This window comes from Talpa europaea (genome assembly GCF_964194135.1).
Source record: "Talpa europaea genome assembly, chromosome: 12".
NCBI lineage: Eukaryota > Metazoa > Chordata > Mammalia > Eulipotyphla > Talpidae > Talpa > Talpa europaea.
This window is the reverse complement of record NC_140079.1, coordinates 80,397,259-80,418,759: the sequence shown is the minus strand read 5'-3', so window position 1 is coordinate 80,418,759 and position 21,501 is coordinate 80,397,259. Positions and strand designations below refer to the sequence as shown.

General features: G+C 54.0%; 1 protein-coding gene across 4 annotated transcripts; it reads left to right on the top strand.

The window, feature by feature from the left end:
* Positions 1-14,971: 14,971 nt before the first annotated feature.
* SERPINE1 (serpin family E member 1) lies at positions 14,972-19,632 on the top strand (the record flags this gene model as incomplete). 4 transcript variants are annotated; one of them, XM_084251154.1, is made up of 8 exons in its annotated part: positions 14,972-15,242; positions 15,837-16,070; positions 16,612-16,806; positions 17,348-17,546; positions 18,591-18,691; positions 18,802-18,888; positions 19,270-19,353; positions 19,595-19,632. In XM_084251154.1, 8 exons carry the CDS (start codon positions 14,972-14,974, stop codon positions 19,630-19,632), a joined length of 1,209 nt encoding a protein of 402 aa, XP_084107280.1. The 4 variants fall into 4 exon arrangements, with proteins under 4 accessions (XP_084107280.1, XP_084107279.1, XP_084107278.1 ...); XM_084251153.1 differs by having other exon boundaries at positions 19,249-19,353; XM_084251152.1 differs by having other exon boundaries at positions 14,972-15,281.
* Positions 19,633-21,501: the final 1,869 nt, after the last annotated feature.

Sequence of the window (21,501 nt, the reverse complement as noted above, 5' to 3'; positions counted from 1 at the left end):
ACTTTCACCTTCTAGCATTCCATTTCATTGAATTGTTTATTGTTTGTGGCCCCTCACTCCTCTCCCTCCCCAGTTTCCACCCCTGGAGAGATGTAAATTCTAGAAGGAAAGGCACTTGGCCTGTTTTGCTCACTGATAAATGAGCTAATGCCTGGGATCCAGTAGCTATTGAATGAGTGAATGAATGATATCCATTGAGCATTTACTTCAAGCCGGACCCCTTTCTCTGCACACATTATCTCATTGATTGCCCGCAACAGTACTCTGAGGTAGATACCACTATCATCTTTGGTTTAAAGATGAGGGTGGTGAGGCTGGAGAGATTATTTAACATGACAAGATCACCTGGAGCTGGCAGGTGGCCGAGCAGAGGCCCACGCCCATCGGTGGCTGGTGGCTGCCAGGACCCAGCCCCCACCACGCCCTGGCGAGACACTGCACTCAGGCCTTCGAGGAAGCCACACCCTCCTTCATTTTTTCTAGTCAATGTTCTTCTTTCTCTCCCTCCCCCCAACTTTCCACGTGATCCCATTCTACAACCCAAATATCCCTCTGCCCTGAAGTGGTAGGCAGGGCTGTGCCTGAAGTGCACCCCAACACCTCCCTCCCTGCCACCCCACAGACAGCTGGGAGGCTCCAGTCCTAACCCCAGGGGAGACAGAACTCCCCAGATGAATTTTCTGTCGGTGTCCTGCTGCCTGGCACTGAGCTAGAACATAGGAAAGGCCCTTCCCACCCCCTGGGCGCGGGGCCGAGACACCATCTACTTGGCAGGTCCCTAGCGGGGAGAGCCACGTCCGCTCACCTCTGCCCCACTCCAGCCGCCTTCTTTGCCTCTGTGAGCTCTTGCTCTCCTGCCAGGAAGTCTTCCCAGCTGAGGAGAAAGTGCACTTCAGGATAGACTTTGGGGCTTGGATGGCTCATGCGTGAAGTTGGTGGGGAAGGAGATAAAGAAAAGCACTGACCTGCAAGGTAAAGGGGTGTGGCTTCCCCAAGGCCCATGCAGCGTCTCCTGGGAGTGGCAGAGGATGGCCCCGGGTCAGCCACGTTGGCACTGGTCTCTGCCCAGCCATTTGCCCTTATGTGGCCCCTGGAGAAAAGGACAGAGACCCAAGAGACCTGAGGGCTCGCATGTCCACTCACAGTGCATACGTTTCCGCCCAAGTGCGGCAGGAGAGGAAGGGAAGGAAGTTGTGATGTCTGAGCAACAGCTGGAAGTGGGTCATCAGGAAGGTGGATGCTCTATTGGGGTTCCCAGGGAGAATCTGGGTCCAGATGTTGGAGAAGCAGTGCCACACCTGGAGTGTGGATGTCTGCATGTGGCTGGGGCCTGGGAGCTTGTCGGTGTTTAGAGTAGGTTGGGGGGTGTGTCTCTTGCTAAATGTGCTGTGGGGACGTGCCTCAGGCTGCTCCCAGGCAGAGCGCTCTACTAGCTTTCACTTCATCCAAGAATCAAGACTGGACTTTCCCCAAAGCTCACTTCCTACTGTTTAATCTTCAGTCGAGACTCATAGCTGCTAAGCCTGTCTCCCAAGGGTGATTACTGGGTGTGGGTGAGCAGCAGGGCCCTGCGGGGTGCTCTGTGGCCCATCCACCTCTCCGTCCAGAAGCCCCTCTCCTAACACAGAAGGTTCTCCTCCTCCCTCTTGGGTCCTTCCTCCCTCGCCTCCACGAAACGAATTCCAGATGAGGAGAACCGTATTGAATCTAAGCTCAATAACCAGGTTACTCCGCGTAGGTTACTCAACCTCTCTGGACCTCATCTGTCAAATGGATGCAATATCCTGACCCTGGAGACTCCCGGGATGAATAAATGAGATGAAGCGTGTAAATGCACGTGGCCAGTGACCAGCATGTAGGAGCTTTTCAGTCAGTGTCCATCATTCCTCACCCCTGGGCCACGGGCTCTCTCCCCACGGTTTCCAGAGGCAAAACACTGGGGCTGGACTGTTTGCCTTCCATACCATGCACTAGTCCATCAGTCCACCTCGCAGAAAGTATTTATTGGATCCTGCCTCTAAGTGACCAAGGCAAACAGCAAGTGCAAAAATGTCCAGGGGCACCATGGCCAGCTGGGGGGGCCAGATGAGATGGCTTCACTGTGGAGCTTCATCGCAGCTCCACACATGGCTCTCCACTGCACACCACAGGCAAAACAATCTCAGGGATCACTGACAAGAACCCAATGCACCGGGAGCCAGACGCTGCTCATGAATTCATACACAGGGCCGCAGCCCCAGGGCCCTGGACACATGGCGGCAGTGTGGAGTCAGCAAACCCGGGCCTGGGGTGACCAGGTCTGCAGCATCCCCGCCTCCTCAGGACGCACCTGTCCTGTGGCAGGGCCACCAATGTTTGCAGGACAGGGTGCAAACTCTCCTGCCCACCCTGGAGTCCCAAGCAAACTGGGTCTTCCTTTATAATGAGGAGGAACTTCTGAGGTTGGTATTTTCTCTCAGAGAGAAGGCAATGCAGTTACTTTGCTAAAATGCAATCACTATCTTATCTGTTCCTTTGAGGTTTCACCCAGGTCTCCTTAATTGGATTTGGGGTATGCACAGACAGACAGTCTCCTAGGTAATTTCTACAGAGGGCTAATATCCTCTCCTAATAAGGGTTTCTTCCTAATTGAATTCTCAGAAGGTGATGTTAAATCTTAGGTACTTGGGCTGGCAGGCCCACCCACAAGGGGAGTATCAAGAGACGTAAAAGGTACACCCCTAAATGATATAACTCATAGGGAAAGCAAAATGAACACATGTAACAGAGCCAGAGAGCAATCCAGTGCCGGAGTGTCTGACCTGGGGGCCTGATCCCAGGAGTACTCGAGTTCAAGGACGAGACAGCTTAGGGCTGCCTGGAGAAGTCTGGGAAGGCTTGTGGGAAAAAGGGGGACTTTCAGGGACCTTGGGATGTTCCATGGGCAGCTGGTTTACAGAAGAAAGGAGAGGAGCATTCCAGGAGCAAGAGTTGGGTGAATAAACAAATTGGATGGTGCAGATGTGGGCAGGGGAGACGTGGCTGGTGGGGATCCTACCTTATGATGTTTGCCCAGCTTCCTCTTTGACCCACTCTTCCTGCTGTGGAGAAATTGAGACAGCCCGGGGAAATCCCACAATTACACAGGTTCAAGCAGGGCCCGCTTCCCCTGCCCTCCCCAAGGGAAACCCAGTAGGAGAGGGAGGGCAGGGGACCTCCACCCAGGCCAGAGGGTAGCCCTGCTGCCCTGCCCCGGCCGTGCTGACCGTGTCCTGATTCAGCCAGGAAGCCAGTCCCAGACACAACACGGCCTTTCCCCTCACCATCAAGCCCCTTGGCGTTCTCAGAAGTGATAACAGGGAGTTCCCGAGTGAGGGGGTTTCCATCTGTGCTCAGCTGCTGCCTCCCACCCTGCCCCCCATTCCCCGAGTAAGCCACCGCCAGTGCTGACCAAAGCAAAACGGAGCTCACGCTGCTCATTCCTGAAAGCACGGGGCCTGAGGATACGGCCCCGGGCCCTGCTCTGTCAGCATGGGTTCAAGAACCACCCCTGACACAGAGCAGAATGGGTCCCATCAGTGCTGGTATAAAGCAGGGGCTCAGAATGAGAAGGGGGCCTCTAAGATCCCTACACACAATCTCCAGCCCCGCTGTAGGTCTTCAGCAGGTATTCCTTTCTGCACCCCGAGATAACCTGGCCCTTTGGCTGAGCTGAAGGATCCAGGAGGGGGCCCCGAGCTACAGGTGACCCTGGTACCACTAAGGCTGTCTGGGTTGGGGCCAGCCCTGTTGGGTGCGAGCTGGCAGCTGGAAAAGAGGTCGAGTGCCCCAGGGAGCCAGTTGTCGGTCTAGGCTGTGAATAAGGGGAACCTCATCACTCCCCGGAGCTGCGGGGCAGGAGTACCAGTCACAGAGGCTGACTAAGGGTGCAGGTCCAGGCGTGCGGGTGCTGAACGGGGAGCTGGGAGGGTCTCCAGGCTCCTATACATAGAGCAAATCCCCTGGCTGCTTTTTTGGGGTCCTTTCCAAGGTCTTTCTACCCAGAAAAGCATCTACCTTCTACCTGCATGATTCTGCTTCTCCAGATGACACTTCCCGCCACCCCCAGCCCACCCCTGTCCCTGAGCCCTCTGTCCCAAAGACCTGGCCCAGGCCTCAGGCGGCCCTTGGCAGGATGCCTGACCTCATGTGTTACTCAAGAGTCATTTGGCACCACCCTTCTTGGAATTCCTCCCTTATCTTTATCCTGGGCTCTTTGAACAGGGCTGGACAGTCCCCCAGCTGGTGTGTATCTCCAGGCTGGCATGTATGCCCTGTGGGCAGAAAACAGTGGAACTGTTCTGCAGGAATGCTGGAAGATGGCGATTATGATAGCGCCCTCATTCTCAAGGGCCATCTCACGGCCAGATCCCATGGGGGCCTTTCTGAGCCGCCCACTGGCGGCTCTTTCAGGGGATTCAATGCCTGTTCTGGCTCCTTCTGCCCTGAAGGGGAAAATGTCGTGCATGCCCCAGGCTAGCTTCCCGTCATCTCTCCCCCTTCTCCACCCATCTCAGAGTCCAAGTTCAGTCCGTAGAAAAGCAGCCCACAGACAGGGCAGGGCAGGACAACTGCTCCCCAAGCAAGTGGTCAAAGGGTAGGGAGCAAGTCCTCCTCCCATCAGACCCCACACCTCTCCGCCCTCCTCCAGGCTGACCGGGTGACCCAGCCGCAAAGCCTTTGGGGAAGACCCACAGCTCCACCCTGTCAAGTAATAAGAGGACCTCTGCCTGCAACAGCTGCCCCAGGGCGCAGGTGCCTGAAGCCCCACACCCGAAGCTCTAAGGTGGGAACTCCAATGCTAGAGGCACCTAAAGCACAAAATAAAACAAAAGCCTGGTATCCCTGGATGTTGATTCATGACTCAACTCATCAGAGGCAGTGGCCAGATTTAAGGACGGTCAAACACTCCTGGGTGAGTCCCTTGTGTAACTGGACCCCTGGCCCAGGGCAAGGATGTCACAATTCTCGGGAGGATTAAGACAACAAATTCCTATGGCCCTAGTTGCAATCAGTTCCTTGTTTATCCACAGACCTGGCAGGGGCTAAAAACAAGGTCAAGGAGTTTTGAAAGAAGGAATCAAGGATAGGTAGGAGCAAGGAACATACAGTAGGGGAAGGGCTGACCTGTCCTGGGAGTGGGGGGTGGGGGAGAAGGAGGGTCAGTCAGCACCCAGCTGGGGGCACAGCTAAGGCACTGAAAACCAAAACAGAGGCTGGTTATGAGTTGGGGGTGCTAAGAGGGCAAGCTCCTCTCCTTAGTTGAGTGACCTTGATCAAGAGACTCCCCCACCTCTGTATGTCCATGCCCTCATCTGTAGAATGGAGGGAGAGGGGGTGGCAGCTGCTGCTCCCTGACTCTGACCTGTATGAGGATGAACTGAGGTGAGCATATCCCTGGGGCTGGCAGACGCCGCAGCTTGCACACCTTAGCTCCCATCACTGCTGCAGCTGGAGAAGAGGGATTTTCCTGAAGCGCTAAAGAAAGGCCTGCAAACCTGACATCTTAAAAATGAATGGATTTCAGATAAATGACCAGGGGCAGCCATGAACCCAGACTGCCTGGTGTGAGAGCAGCTGCTTAGCATCCAACCTTCCTCCAGTCTCATCAGCATGGAGGCTGGGATGGGGTCTCAGAGCCTGCAGCCCCATTGCGGGGTGTTTCTCTCTGCCCCTTCTCAGTGTAGGCTTCTTCTGGGCCCTGAAAGAGGAAGGAACTTTCCCCCTTCACTCCACACAGTGGGGAGCCGCAGGCCGGCCTACACCCTGACCTGGGCTGCACATCTGCAGCTCTGGCCCTTGGACCTGGAGTTGTCTTCCTCGGGAGACAGCCACTGGCATTCCAGGACTGGGGCTTTTCATCCACCAGCAGCACATGGACTTTATTTTCCAGATACTCTTGGGTTTTGCTGTTGGCCTCCCTGGGATCCTGATCTTGGCAGGGAACCCTGTTTTCTCTCCCGTAGGAACTCATCTGCCTTGGAAGGCCAGGAAGGGCGCAGGGTGCTAGTTGTCCCGAGCAGGACCCAGACCTCCAGCTTTCTACTCCACATCCATACCTGGAAGGAAATTCCTGGCTGGGTATCCCCCGCTGGGGCTGTTTACCTGCTGAAGCAGGAAAGCCTGTCTCTTCCTTGGGCCTTGCTCCCTGAGGATGACTCTGCCCCCATGCATTGTTTTCTTTCCGGTGGAATTTCTGTTCTTAAGGACTCAGTGTTCTGTGTTACTCCCACCACTGCCATCTGTTACGTCCTGGTTTCCTCCTGTCCAGACAGTGCTGGCCACTGGCCAGGACCTCGGCCATTTGTGGAGACTCAGGGGCTGAGGACAGCAAAGGTGAAGCAGGAAGTAGAAGCTGAAGTTCCTCCTCGGTGAGGGCCTCAGGCCTCGTCTGTGGGGCCTGCTGCATCCACAGGGGTTGGTATGACATTTTGGGTGGGCAAGCCCTCCCCTGCTGTGGGCAGTATGAACCCAGGGGACAGCCTGGGAGGCACATGTGAGGAGGCTCCCCATGGAAAGGAACTTCATACCTACCCTCTCATCAGCCATTCTCTAGATTTGCTGCAAGACTGTCCTGGTTCAAAGGAAAGTAAGGAGCCCAGGGAGACAGGCCATCACTGAGGGCAACCTCCTGTGGGCACAGGGCAGGGTTTGGGGTAGCAGACAGGACCACCCAACCTGTGCCTCTTGCCCTACTTGTGGCACGTCCTGAGGCATTGCTTGTGTTCCCACTGCGCCCTCCCTGTCCTGGACCCTGGCCCACACACTAGTTCCAGGAAAGGGTCCCAGTTTGACCCCTGTGGTCAATGCACCCCAGGTCAGTCTGCCCGGCCAGTCCTGGAGCAGAAGGGGCCCAGAGCCCTTGTCTGATCTGAACTGCCTCCTCTCTGCCACCTCAGCTCCACTCACCCCAACAGCCCTCGACACCCCCACTTAAATCCCTTAAGGGGGTGTGTGTGTGAATAATAGTTACTCGTACAGCCTGCATCAGCCTTTACTCACAGCCCTATTAGTTCCTGGCACAGATGGGGGGAGCACAGCCAGGCCCCCCAGGCAAGGCACTCAGGAGGAAAGCATGGGAATAGGAGGGACAGCAGGCATTGCAGCATCTGCTTCTAATCAAAGTTCTCTAATAGGTGATGATGCCTTTATCAGGCATCTGCAGGGATCCCGGTGCTACCCGGCCAGTACCACATGGGTCAGAGCAGTTGGTAGCCTTGCCCCAGTGGGCCAGACCCCCTGTGGAGTTTCTGGGGTTCCTTCCTGATACCTGATTGGCAGAGCACCGCCACCCCCTCCCCCCCCTCCCCCGCCCCAGCACAGGTGCTCCAGTCCCTATCCTCAGGAAGCCAAGGGATTCAAGAGAGGACACACAAGGGAAAAGCACAACTTTTCAAGTCAGCTGAAACCTGCGATTGCTTCCTCTGGAGACACTCAGTGGCCGGGTCCCCCCCAGCATCTTCTGAGATTCCCATATCACTGTTATAAAAGTGGCGTCATTCTTCCCACTTTGCAGAAGAGAAAACAGGCTCAGGGGAGTGAGGACACTATCCAGAGCCTCCTTTTGTCCCCAGGCCACATCTGTCTCTTTCTATAGAAAGTGTCCCGTTCAGACCTGTGGCCTCGCCCAAGGAGACCGGGGTTCGAGGAAGGATAATGATTTGCTTGCCATCACATGTCTCTTTGGCAGCAGGAAGGCCAGTTACTCTGATGACTGGCAGAGAATCCTGCATGCAGAGCAGACACACCTGTAAGCAGTTGTGACTGGATATTTGGCAGGGTAGGAGGGGGATTCTTCAGGTGGCAGAGGGTCTCTGTGCGCTGCGGCCTCCCGGGTCAGGAGAAGGTAGCAGTGGGGGTCAGAGAAGAAAAGCAGGATGTAAGTGAGAAGATCGGGGTGCTCCAGAGAAGGCAGTGGGTCAGGAAATGGGGGACTAGGGAAGCCAGGACCGGGCTCCCCCACTCCATCTTTGGATGGGACATCTAACCTGTCCCAGGAGAGACTCTCAGAAGCTGCCTGAAAAACAGCTGTGCTGAGGACAAGGGGGCAGCCGCTGTCACATGGCCTCCCTGAACCCCTGCTCCCTTTCCTTCACCTACCGTACCCACGCTCCCCAGCCCTTATAGCTGTGTAACTACATGAGGGCTATGGAAGGTTCTAGGCCCAGGATGACCCCTGCAAGCCAGCAGCCCAACTGAATTTCTGCTCGCCACACCAGCTGAGGTATCCCAGGATGACTCAGATGAAAAGAAATGTGGAGAGGGCCCAGCTCTACACGGTGAGGAAGTAAGGGAGAAGGAACGGGGCCCTGTCCAGTGGCAAATTCCATCTGTGTTGTGTCACCCTGGCTGCTTCGTCCCGAGACCTCCACCACCCACTGACCCCCTACTGACGCAGGGTCACCTCTCGGCGTCTGCTCTGCTCGGGAGAAGTCAAGTCCACAGTCAGAATATGGACTAGAACACATATGTGTTTTGAGGAGGTGGGCAGAGGATATAGAAAGAGCAGAGACCTAGAACACAAAAGCCCAAGAGGGGAATAAGATGGAGACGGGGTGCCTCAGGCAGAAAAGGAAAGCTTGCTCCCTAGAGGTGAGGGTATGGAGAGAAGATGGAGTAATTTCTCCCCTTTTCCATAGGCCTTTGCATCTCCTCAGCCCCTCCCATCCATACTGCCCCCTGCCTCATAACCCAACACCAGCCCACTTCCTCCAGGAAGTCCTCCCTCCACATTCGAGCCTAAACCCAGCAGCCTATGTCTCCCCACTCAACAGACAGTTTTATGGCTTTTTCTAATTAGTTCTGTCCCAGTGTGTACATTCCTTCAGGGGAGGGAGGTGTTTATATTTCTCAGAGCATTGATTGTAAAAAAATATTTGACCATTTTGAGGAAGTCAAGATTCACATAATAACCAAAGTAAAATAAAACAGGATGTGTCTGGAGAAAGTGACAAACGGAGACTTAGAAATGCATGAGAAATGCAAAAGAATGAGGAACAAGTTCTCGTAAAGATGAAAGTGAATCAGAGTTGGACAATCCAGAAATACGGGGAAAGAGAAGTGCAAGGAGAGATGGAACCCAACTCGGGTGACCCAGAGGTGCACTGCAGGCCTGAACAACCTCATTCTGACTGATCCCCACTAGCCTCTGTGATGATATCTACCCCAGAAATCACACTCACCCACCTTCCCTGCCTATCAAACCTCCCCTTGTTTGGGGTCCACTCGCTACCCCTCTTTCTCCCAAGAGAACAGGCCTCCTTGCCTGGAAGGTTTAGGGTACCCAGGGAAGGGGCTACTGCCCTCTCTCCTGCCCCTTGGAAATAACGGGTGAGACAACATGATGGCCACAGTGGCTTAAGGATAGAGTCAGAAGTGACGGTGAGTCAAAGGGACGTGTACACAGGTATTAACGTGTGCTGGGTGCGATGGGGGATTGATAAGGGAAAAGGGTTGTGGGAGGCAGAGCAGGTCCAGAGGGCCAAGACGGGGCGCCATCAAGCTCCGGCTGATTTCTACCAGGATGGTAAAACAAGTTCCCCTCCTTCCCACCATGCTGGGGGGACACCCACGTCCAGGGTTGGGGTCAGTTCTGGGACTGTCTGGGTCACTGTCCTGGCTCTGCTCCAACCAAGGGCGGCCCCTCTGTGACAGCTTAGAATGCGGGCCACAGACAGCCTGTCACATAGTCCTCACAACAACCCTGAGGGTGGGACAACTGCCCCACCCATCGACAGATTCCGTCTCCACCTCTACCTCCAGACAACACTCCCTGAGCTAAACTTTGCCAAACACGCGCGCGCGAGCAGCAAAGTGTCTGACCCAGAGACCACGGTTCTCCACGCACAGAGAATGTCACTGTGCGTCCTCAGCACACCACAGCCCTCTGGGCTTCAGGACGCTCACCTGCCACTGCATAGGATCAAGTGGCTCTTGGAGCCCTCCCCTCCGCTCCTCCCCAGCCTCTGATATGCCTGGGGAGAAAGCAACTGCCCAAGAAAGGTCCCCGGGTACTTGAAGCTGGCAGGGGCAGGACCGGGCAGAAAGGACCAGGGGCTGGAGCAGGGGAGGGGGAGTCAGCGTCGTGTGAGGCGGGACCTGGCCAGGGGGAGGCAGGCCTCTTGGGTTGCCCCCAGAACACGAGCATCAGTGAAAGTGGCTGTGACCTGGAGCCGGGCCTGAGCTCACTCCTCGGAGAGGGCCAGAGAGTCCAGCCCAAACACGGGCTATTTTTGGTGCTGTGTAGTTTGGAGAGTGACCAGGCCCAAAATAGTGCTGTGAGTTAGCAGGACCCTGTCCTCCCACCCCCGGCTCTCCCAGTGAAATCACCAAGAATCTAGAGGCCTGCTCCAACATTCCAGGGAGCCTGTGTAACTGATAGGAAGCCAGGCTGTCCTTCCCACAAGAAGGCTTGGAGCAGAGTGTTTGACTGTAAAAGGGATTCTGGAAGAGGAGAGGGAAAGGGATTGAGTCAGAGACAGCGGAAAGCAGAGAGCAGAGAGCGGGAGACAGGGTGAGATCTCACAGGGGAGACCAGGGCAGAGCGGTGGGTAGGGACAGGAGATAAACAGCAGAGGGTTGCAGAGAAGAGATCAAGAAGAGGCAGTTGCGAAAAAGACAAAGTAAAAGGAGGGGGTGGCTGGCGTTGGGACAGCAAAGATGAAGTGGGAGGCGGGAAGGGAGGTGAAGAGCGGAGAGACCATGGTGCTGACCAATGCTCAATCCCAGTGGGCTGCTGGGGCCTGCGGGTGGGTGGGGGACAGTCCCAGAAGTTGTGAGTCTGGGCTAGTCACAGACCACCTGTTGCAGGGCAGATGGAAACATCTTTCCCAGCCGCTGGAATCAAAATTTCCCCCAGAAATCCAGAGCCCTGTAACATCCTCTTATCTCTGACCCTTCAGGAACCAGAGGTCCAGCTATTTCAACAGCATGGACTTTTCCTTTGTGTCCTTTTGACCCCTTACAAAAGAGCCAGGCTTGACAGAGATGACTGTGCCAAGGGTATTAGTTTGGGGTTCAGGGAGAGGAGAGACTATGACGGTCTCTTGAATCAGACTAGATCCTGATAAGGGTGTCAGTGGGGGCCTGAGCCGAGGAAAGGAAGGTCTCCAAGGGTAGGCATGTGACGGTGAGGCATTTCACACAGTGGGCCAGGGGACCAGGGTCAAGTCCAGGGTCAAGTCCAGGTTGATCGGCTAGCGGCTCCCGCTATCAGAAAGTCAAAGGAAACCTCAGGAACCAGTGTGGGATCCAGCTACACTAGGCTTTGCCTTGGTACTGTTAGGGGGAAAAGATGTCCTGAGCTAATTCCATACAGGCTTTGTGGACCCCACCCCCACTCCAGACAAAAGCCATCAAGACATTGGGAAAGACAAATCCCGTCACCACCAAAGGGAAGGTGCCTGGGACCTGAGGGTGGAGTTAAGCAGCCAGGTTGGGTATGAAAACCAAACATGTGGGCCTTGGGCTGACTCGCTGTCACTCGCCTCCTGGCTTCACGGCTCCTGGCTGGCGGCCAGCTCTCAGAGCGCCATTTGGGATTCAAGATCGGCGGATCTGGTAGGACGCATTTAAAACTTTGTCTCCCACTCTTCTCCCTGAGCTGTACATTTCCTCATTTCCCCTTTCCTTGTAAATAAACCTTTATTAACCTTTCGTGTGTGCCTGCAGTAGAGCATTGATAAATCCCTTTAAGCGCGCGGGTGAGGACCCACAGTCAGGCACCCCGTTTTGTATCGGGGCTGCCCTATAACAGTACATTCATCACTACTATTAAGTCCTGCACGTTTAGGAAAATACCCCTTAGTAGTCAGCCCTCTCTGTTTCCAATGTAAAACACTCTCCCTTCCCCTAGTGGACACACAGCTGCTTCCGGACCCTCCTGTGGCCAGGAATGGACTATCTTTTCCAGAATGACATGAGGGTCATCCATCAGGTCGAGGAGTGAGGACAATTGGTCACTACCATGGGGCCCAGGCTGTCCATGGAAATCAGCAGGGGCTTTTATGACTGAAGCCTAGCAACTGGAGGACTACAGCTTCTGGAATAGCAAGGAGGAAGGGACAAGGTTCAGCATAAGTGGCTGGAGAAGCCAGGCATGGTGGACCTCAGGGGAGCCACTTTCAGCCGAGTCCTGACCGACTGTTCTGCACACTCGAGGCCTGGAACTTCCAAGTCAGACTCCCAGATCTCTGATCTCTGCTGACCCCCAAGCATGGACAGCAAGGCACTCTGGGCATATAGGAGATGAGTTGGGGGCTGGACTTCTCTGTCCTTCCCACCCAAGAGAAGTTGGGAGTAAATGCCCCCTCACACCTCGGCATGCTCTTAGGGACGAAGGCCAGATGGAGAAGAGGCAAAGTCATGCACAGGCAGCTGTTACCTGGGAGCGGCCCTGTAATGGGGCAGTGACCCTAACTTTCCAAGTGAGGCTTCCCCTTCATCCTCGCCACCCACATCCCCACCTGACTCCAGGGCCAACAGAGAAAACAAAGACGGAGGCAGAGAGAAGATGAAAGCTGTCCAGCACCGGTTGCCCTTGGTATCTGTTTACTGAAAAAATCCAAAACAAATATCCCGACACTACCACCCACTTCAACTTCCTATGATTCTACCACCGGCTGTTGCCATGGATACACCCAGCTGAACCCCGCCACCTACACAGAGCAGGACAGTGTGTGGGCCCCCAGTTCAAATGTACTGTCCCCACCCTCCCTCCAGACACCCTTCTGTCCACAGCATCCGGGCCACACAGCCAAGGGAGCCTGACTGCTCCAAGCCCTCAAATGCACTGGTCTGGTCCTACACACTCACCTCAGTCAATGTCTCTAGAGAATTTCTGGTCACTCTTCCACGCCCAACCCCAACGCCCTCGAAGCACCCCCGCCCAAACCCACCATGAATTGACTCTTTCACTTCTGTCCCCTCTTCCCCTGCTCCAGCCCCGCCTGGCTCTGGAGGAAAGGGATAAGGCATAATTCCCCACTACCGCCGCCCCACCCCCACCCCCACCCCCACCCCCCGCAGGCGGCTCAGAGAAAGGAAACCTAAAGGCCAGGCTCCTTGCTTTACTCCAGTCACCCTTGGTCCTTTTCAGCCTCCCAGCACACCTCAGACACGCACCAGACAGGGTTGTTGACACAAAGAGAGCCCTTGGGGGCACTGCCGGCGTCTGGGCCCGTGGGGGACTCAGCCATGCATCATCCAGGGGCAGGTGCCCGGCAGGGAAGAGGCAAGACAGGAGTTCTCTGCAGGGCTCGTGTCCTAGACAGTCAGAGCCAGACGCTCACTTGGCACAATCTGTACCCTCTGGCCGTGGGGTGAGGCCAAGAGGAGGGAGGGATGTTTCTTTCAGGTTGGCGGGCGCACTGGGTGGCAGCACTGGCAGCACTGGGTGGTAGCACTGGCAGCATTTGGCTTTGTGCGGGCGCACTGGGTGGCAGCACTGGCGCAGGGGGGCACAGCCACAGGACAGGACCGTTAGCTTCTTTGATAACTCCACAGTGACCCATTTCTCCAAACAGTGGACGTGTGAGCTGCTTTTCCCCAGGCTGAGCACTGCCAAACACATGCCAAACACCAGGCAGTTGGACTGTGTGGCTCTGCCAAGGGTCATGTTGGCATGACATCCAAAGAGACAGGGACACGGGAGAGACTGACCAAATCAGAGTTTGTTCAGTTGCGCCTGGGCCCCCACACACGTACACACGCCGCAGCACGCACACATACGCACGCTGCAGCAAGTCCCACAGGGGAGGTGCTGAGGGGGCCCGGCTGTTCAGACAGATAGCCAGAGCCAGAAAGTGGGTGGGGCCGGGCCATGAGTTCATCTACTTCCTGCCCGCATCTGGTATAAAGGGAGGTGGCGGCCTCCTAGGAGCACAGCTGCCTCTGGCTGCACGGTCAAGAGCACTGTCAAGAGGGCCACACCCCCTGCCCAGCAGCGGAGTCACCATCAGAAGCAGCAGCAGCAGCAGCAGCAGCAGCAGCAGCAGCAGCAGCAGCAGCAGCAGCAGCAGCAGGACAAACCGCCATTCACAAGGCACCTTGAGACCTTCAGGTAAGGAAAAAAAAGCAAATTCTCTCCACCTCTTCCTTCAGGTTAAGGCAGCGGCTACCCTCCCACCCGAATCTCCTCCATCAGAGACCCCCATTTGTCTTGTGTTCCCCCGCACATGCTGCACACTTGAGTCCACCTACGGTAGCAATGATTGCAGGCAGCAGGGCAGAGGCCAGCCCCCACAGCCCACTGCCCAGCAGCTCGTCCTCTGCGGGTCCCTCTCCACAGAGATGCGCTCCTTCCCACCTCAGGAAAGGAAGTTTTCACACCTGCTGACGCGAAACAACAGTTGTGAAAACATCGTAAGAGAATTTAAAAGCATCATACGAATAAGAGATGTTAAGCTCTAGCTCTGCAGCCTCCTGGGAGGGAAGGAAGGTGGAGAGTGGTGCCCGCCATCTCCAAGATCTCTCTCGGGGGCTCAGTCCAAGGGAAGAGCTCAGACTCCAAACCCAGTGTGGCTTCTTCTTCTTTTTCTTTTTTTAAGATTTATTTATTTATGCATACAAGAGCTGAGTACAGGCCAGAGGCACGGGAGGGTGAGAGGATCCACCAGAGACAGAACGGGGAACAGAACAGGCAGACTGACTGAAATACACTGCTGAGGGGAGCAGCGGTCGAGTCAGGAGAGGTCTGCTGCGCCATGTGGGTAGCTCCCTGAATCGAACTCATGCTGCAGGGGCTGTGGACAGCTTCATAGTGTGGTGCTTAACCCCTTGCGCCACCAGGGAGGCCCCCAGCGTGGCTTCCTATTGAGTCTTGCCCTCGTGTTCACTCACGGCCTTCCAGTGGCAAATACGGGGAGTCTGGTCCATGGCCAAGTGCCTTCCCCTCACCCCCCCACCTGCCAGTTTTCTGGAAACATTCCCTCATGGAGACTTTCCCACTCCTAGGATGCAGATGTCTCCGGTCTTTGCCTGCCTAGGCCTGGGCCTGGCCCTCATCTTTGGTGAGGGTTCCGCCTCCCACCACCGCCAGTCTCAGGCAGCTCACCTGGCCACAGACTTTGGAGTGAAGGTGTTCCGGCAGTTGGCACAGTCCTCCAAGGATCGCAATGTGGCTTTCTCCCCCTACGGGGTGGCGTCTGTGATGGCCATGCTGCAGCTGACCACAGCGGGAGAGACCCGGCGGCAGATCCAAGCAGCGATGGGATTCAAGACAGATGGTGAGAGCAGGCGAGCAGGAGGGGCCTCACGGGCCAGGGGTGGGACCCGCCCAAAGCAGAGGAAAGGCTGACCCCAGCTTAGCCCTGCAATCCAGGCACTGCCACGTCCAGGACACTCCACCTCCTTCTACCACACACCGCATCCCTTGGTCCTTGCTCAGCCCCAAGGTGTGCGGGCCAGGGGCTGGCTGTAAAATAGTGTTGCCTCACCACTTATGGACTGGGTAACCATCACCCCTCTGAACCTCAGTTTACCCATTTACAAAATAGGCACAATAAAAGGATCTACCACAGAAAGCTGCTGTTAGGCTGAAATTGAATTGGGCATATAAAATGTTTAGCATTCCTATTATTATTGTAAGAAAAAAGTTAAACAGAGAAAAATATGCTAACCCAAAGACAGGGTTAGGACCTGAGATTTTTGATGAAAGGAGGGAGATGCAGTTTGGGACTAAATCTCCCTCCAGAGACCCCGGGAGAGCAGCAACCATCCATGGGGCAGGGTTGGGCCTCTCATTGGGGGAATGTTGGCCTGGGGGGAGCCTTCCATCCAACAGGGGCTCACGGAGTCCTTTCCTCCTTTCCTCGGCACAGAGAAAGGCATGGCGCCTGCCCTCCGGCGACTGCACAAGGAACTCTTGGGGCCATGGAACAAGGATGAGATCAGCACTGCCAATGCCATCTTCGTCCAGCGGGATCTGAAGCTGGTTCCAGGCTTCATGTCCCGTTTCTTCAGGCTGTTCCAGACCACAGTCAAGCAGGTGGACTTCTCAGAGGTGGAGAGAGCCAGGTTCATCGTCAATGACTGGGTGAAGAAACACACAAAAGGTGAGTGGCAGGGAAAGGAGGCGGGTTCTAAGGGACGATAGACAAAGGGGGTTTGGAAACAAGCCCAGGTATCTTAGCTTCTAGCTTTGAGCACACGCTTGTCTGTAGACAGAAGTCAAGGGCTTTGAGAATCAAAGTGTCATGTTTTTTGTAACTAGGCCTTCTCTTGAGGCTGCTCTAAAGGCAGCCCTAGAAAGTGTTGTGAGACGTCCTAAGAACGGAAATAACCACCACAAGGTTATTTATAACACACAACCCTTAGAGATTGCAGCTGAGGGAGCAAAGTAAGACTTATATTTCCAGGTCTGCTGCAAGATAGGGCTCATGGATCTAGAAAGTGGGGTGAACTGGAATCCTTTCTGAGATTTTTAGGAAGATGGAGCAGATTAAAGGCAACTAGATTGGTTCACTTAAACCCCCCGTCTGTCATCTGACTGGATCGTTTGAACAGACAGACATCCATTTGCAGATTGGGAGTTGAAGGGAACTGTCTGAAGGGACTAAAGAAGAGCTATCTCCCGACCCCCTGGCTTTCTCATAGGCATGATCACCGACTTACTTGGAGAAGGGACTGTGGATCAGCTGACGCATCTGGTGCTAGTAAATGCCCTCTACTTCAACGGCCAGTGGAAGACACCCTTCCCCAAGTCTGCCACCCATGACCGCCTCTTCTACAAGCCTGACGGCAGCACCATCCCTGTGCCCATGATGGCTCAGACCAACAAGTTCAACTACAGTAAGTGCAAGAGTCCCTTCCTACATCCCAAGACTATAGCACCTCATGTCCAGGAGCTCCCATTTCTGGGATGAGAAAGCCTAGAATATACCCCAGCTCTGGCAAAGACTCCCCAAGTAGGAGACCCCGGGGTCACTGGAACAGTGGAGATCCAGAAATTTTTGAGATCCACATCTGTCCTCTAGACCCCTCTCTCTGGTCCTCAGTGTCATCACCTGGGGCCCACAAACCTTCCCCCCTGCTGAGGAAAGGGCTGTGTGGAAGCTGAGACCAAGGCAATGAGGATTGGAATGAATGTGTGGCTGAGAGTGGGGGAGTAAAGGTACAGAAGGCCAAGATGAGGCAGAGAAATCAGAAGACAAGAGAGCTGGCATAAGAGAAGGGAAACATGACTAAAAACAACTACAAGGGGAGTGTGGTGTGTGGGAGGGCTCAAAAGCCAGGATGGAAAGCTGGGTCCCAGAAAGCGTGGAGGGGCCGAGGACCAGTTGGAAACCCAGTGCTGGCTTAGATTCAACAAGAGCTGCTGATGTCTTCGCAGCTGAGTTTACCACCCCCGATGGCCATTACTATGACATCCTGGAGCTGCCCTACCACGGGGACACCATCAGCATGTTCATCGCGGCTCCCTATGAGAAAGAGGTGCCTCTCTCTGCCCTCACCAACATCCTGGATGCCCAGCTTATCAGCCACTGGAAAGGGAATATGACCAGACTCCCACGCCTCCTGGTTCTGCCCAAGTAAGCCACACTCGCCACTGTCCTCATCCCCTCTACCTCCCTCCCCCGGGTCTCCCAAATTACCACCCCCAACATATTTCCCAAACTTGACGTTTGCAGGGCAAGGACATGTGTGGGAGGCTGATGGGAAACATTCAAGCCTGGGTTTGATTAAGATTCCTCTCATCATCCCTCCACCCAGTTCTGCTTTTCTAAACTGTGCCCCACGTGGTCTGATACCACCCTCAGAATGCAAGTCAGGAGAGGGAAGAGTCAGAGAAGTGATGGAGATGGAGGGATAAATCAGTCTATACCCTTTTATGGGTGTCCCTCACTCCCCCCCATCCCAAGTCCGTATCCAAACAACGGGAACAAAGGAGCCACTTCTGCAGATGGAGCAGCCCCGACCACAGTTTCTAGTTGGCACCCAACAAAGCAGGCTTAAAAAACCCTTCTGTAGAATCAAAGAAAAGAAAGTCAAAAAGCCAGAGGCTGGGTAATTCTAGAATTGTACGGAAGCCTCCCAACACACCGACCCCAAATTTCCAGATTCTGTAATGCCAGACTGGGGAGAAAGAGGAGAATTTAGTCAGTTTTCTCTCTCTTTCCTCCTGTTTCAAAAATCAAGGTAATTAGTTGTGCCCTGGTGGGAAGCAGAGAGCACCCCAAAGCCTCACTGCTTGAGTCCTCTTCAAGGTTAGCTCTTAGAAACAACACTTTACAAGCCAGATTTTCTTTCAAATAGCCTTGTGGGAAAATGTTCTCTTGGCCCCCCCAACCAGACTGAATAAAATTATGCTGAAATGACTGCTTTATTTGAGCAAAGTAATTAGTCATAGGTTCAAGGAGGAGGGGAGATTGCAGAAGAAGGTTCATTAATATGAGAAACCGCCAGTGAGGAGAGAGACTTGCAAACAGATTTGAAAAAACAAGCCTCGCTTTTCTACCTTCACATCTGTCCCCACCCTCTCGGGCTGCTGGGGAGAAACTTGATCTGGGACTGGGTCAGACAGTGCTGGCAGCCAGGGACAGCCTGAGCTTGAGCTTCCCCTGTTCTGTGTACAGGTTCTCCTTGAAGAGTGAAATTGACCTCAGGGGCCCCCTGGAGAACTTGGGGATGACTGACATGTTTAATGTAAACCAGGCGGACTTCACAAGTCTGTCAGGTAAGAGATTTTCCTTTCTCTTGTCCTGGAGGACTAGAGGGCTCCTATGAGAACAGCGGAGCCTTTCCCGAGAACCTTGCTTCATCTACTCTCATGTTTGCCTGTTTCAGATCAACAGCAGCTCTACTTATCACAGGCATTGCAGAAAGTGAAGATCAAGGTGAACGAGAGCGGCACAGTGGCATCCTCCTCCACAGGTGGGCTGGATTCAGGGGCATTTCTGGGAGCCTCAGGCCATACCTTCTAGGAGGGCAATGAAAAGGCTCCCCCTAAGGAAAGCTGGGGTGTTCTTACAATGGCTAGTCAGGGGAGGAACTTGCTGATCAATAAGCCCTAAAAGGGTTTAGATAAATGTGTTTGTAAGCTGAGTTGACAGATCTCTACCAAACTCCTGGAGGAAACCGAGCCTCAGAGGAGTTCTCTAAATTTTCAAGATTCATGTTCAGGAGAACCACCGCGCCTCCTAAAAACCATCACCAGTGCTGCCTCCCAACAGGGCCTGGCGTCATGGACACTAGTGATCAGCTCAGGCAATGCTGAAGTCCCTCTGTCCTGAGACCCTGTCCCTTCTCTTCCAGCTGTCATAGTCTCAGCCAGAATGGCCCCCGAGGAGATCATCATGGACAGACCCTTCCTGTTTGTGGTGCGGCATAACCCCACAGGTGAGCCTGACCCCACAGGTGAGCAGAAGCACCCAGGAGGGCCTCAGGCAAGGTCCATAACTTGGTCCTACTTCCTCTGCTCAGAGGAGAGCTCTTCATAGACAATGCCGATATCTAGCTTAGTCTTCAACACAGCTGACTCAACCTCACCCACCTTCTCACATCTCCCTTCATCCAACGCAGGCCTTAGCAGCTGTGTTGTTCCTCTGGTTCTCATTACCCATGATTCTTCCATCCTCAGGAACAGTCCTTTTCATGGGCCAAGTGATGGAACCCTGACGGCGGAAACAAAGCAGGACTCATCTGGGACAGAACTGGAGAAGGATCAGAGAAGAAACTCTGGAGAGAAGAATTCTGAATTTTGATGAAACTTTCTGGAGAAAGAAAAGACATTTGCCTTTTTTTCTTATTGGTAAATCTTTCAAATCTGTCTGCTAGACCTCAGCCTCTCAGGAGAGTGGGAAGGAGAACCTTAGAGTCAAATCCTGCGGGGCGACTCAGGGCGAGATCTCCAACGCACAGCTCCCTGAGGGCACCAAACCAGACTGTAACACTCACAGAACCATGTGCACAGCTGCTCCTGCCCATGGCTCTGCCCACTCGGGTCCTCAGACCCAGATCCCACTGAGGCCCTGGCAGGAGGGCACTGCAAGGCTTACAGGAGCTTTTGTGTGCTTGGTAGAAATGATTTGTGTTCCAGTCACGTTGCCGTCATTCTTGCACTGTCTGCCACTGCTGAGGAGGCTGGCGGCAGGCCAGAGAAGGCCATAGAAGAAGCACCCTTTCATTTCAAGGTCCATCCTTCCGGGTTCAGAGGTGCTATGGGTTGGCTGAGCAATTACTCACCCAAATCGGAGACCCACCGTGGCCTGGCCCCAGCAAGTGTGCATCTGTTATTTTGGAGTGTAGGTGACTTGTTTACTCATAGAAGCAGATTTTTGCTTCCCATAAACTTTGTAGGCATAGAGGAAGAAAGGTGAGCTCTTGGCTCCAATCTCCTGGGGGGGATGGATGCCAAGGGTATTCTTGAATATTTATCTACATCTTTGTCCTTGTGTGTTTGTTAGAGAGAAAGAGGATTATCAAGAAAAATGTATTATTTAAGCCTGCTTATCGAGCTCCTTTGTGGTCTGTGTCATTGCCTCACAGGAGTCTGCCTGTGGGACTGTCATGCCCTCTTGGGCGACAAGCATGGTGGGGCCCACACTGCCACCTCGTGGCTGCCCGAACCCCCTCATTCTCTCCTCTCCTTGCCTTTACACTGGATGGATTAGGACCCCCACCGAGGTTTCCAACTTCAGCCCACTTTAGGGACCAAAAGGAGGTGGTAGGTGAGAGGGACCAGAGTGAGAACAGTGATTTCAAAATTTTCCAATATATTTAGGAGCAGGCGTGCAAGGGGCTGCGCGACCCAGCAGGACAGAACTTTCCCCAATTACAGGGTGACTCACAGCCGCATTGGTGACTCACTTCAATGTGTCATTTCCGGCTGCTGTGTGTGAGCAGTGGACACGTGAGAGAGAATGAGAAAGAGAAAGAAAACTCAGGCTCAACTACCTTAGTTAGATAACCTTCCTGAGAACCAGCTAGCGAGGGGGTATGGCATGAAGACCAGTTTATTTACGCGTCACACACAGATGGCGAATGAATGTAATCCAATCCAACCCTAACCACACCACCATGCTCTTCAGTGGAAAAAAATCTTTGTTCTTGTTTTTTCTTTTTTCTGTTTTCATCATGCACTGGACAGTGACAGCCACACACAGTACTCCCAAGGATACCCAAATGTGGAGTCCAACATTCCTGAAATTGTGTTAAATGATATGCTTTTCACTTCTGATAAGTAAACAAGTAATAATGTTATTTTTTAAAAAAAGTAATAAAAAAAAACATGCCAGAAACAGTTCCTGCCTGTACTTTTCACATTGCACACAGTACAAAATCTAAATCCTGCCAGTTCCTAGACCTCTCCAGTAAAAGGGATCCTTGTGAAATATACATCCATAGGCCAAGGCGCCTTGACCTGCCATGGACAAGTCCATGGGACTGGCCGCTGAAGTTCTGCAAGAAGGTTCCAGGGCATGATCCTCAAAAAGGACAGGGTCCCCCAAATACTTTAACCACCCAAGCGGGCCTGCTCATATTCAC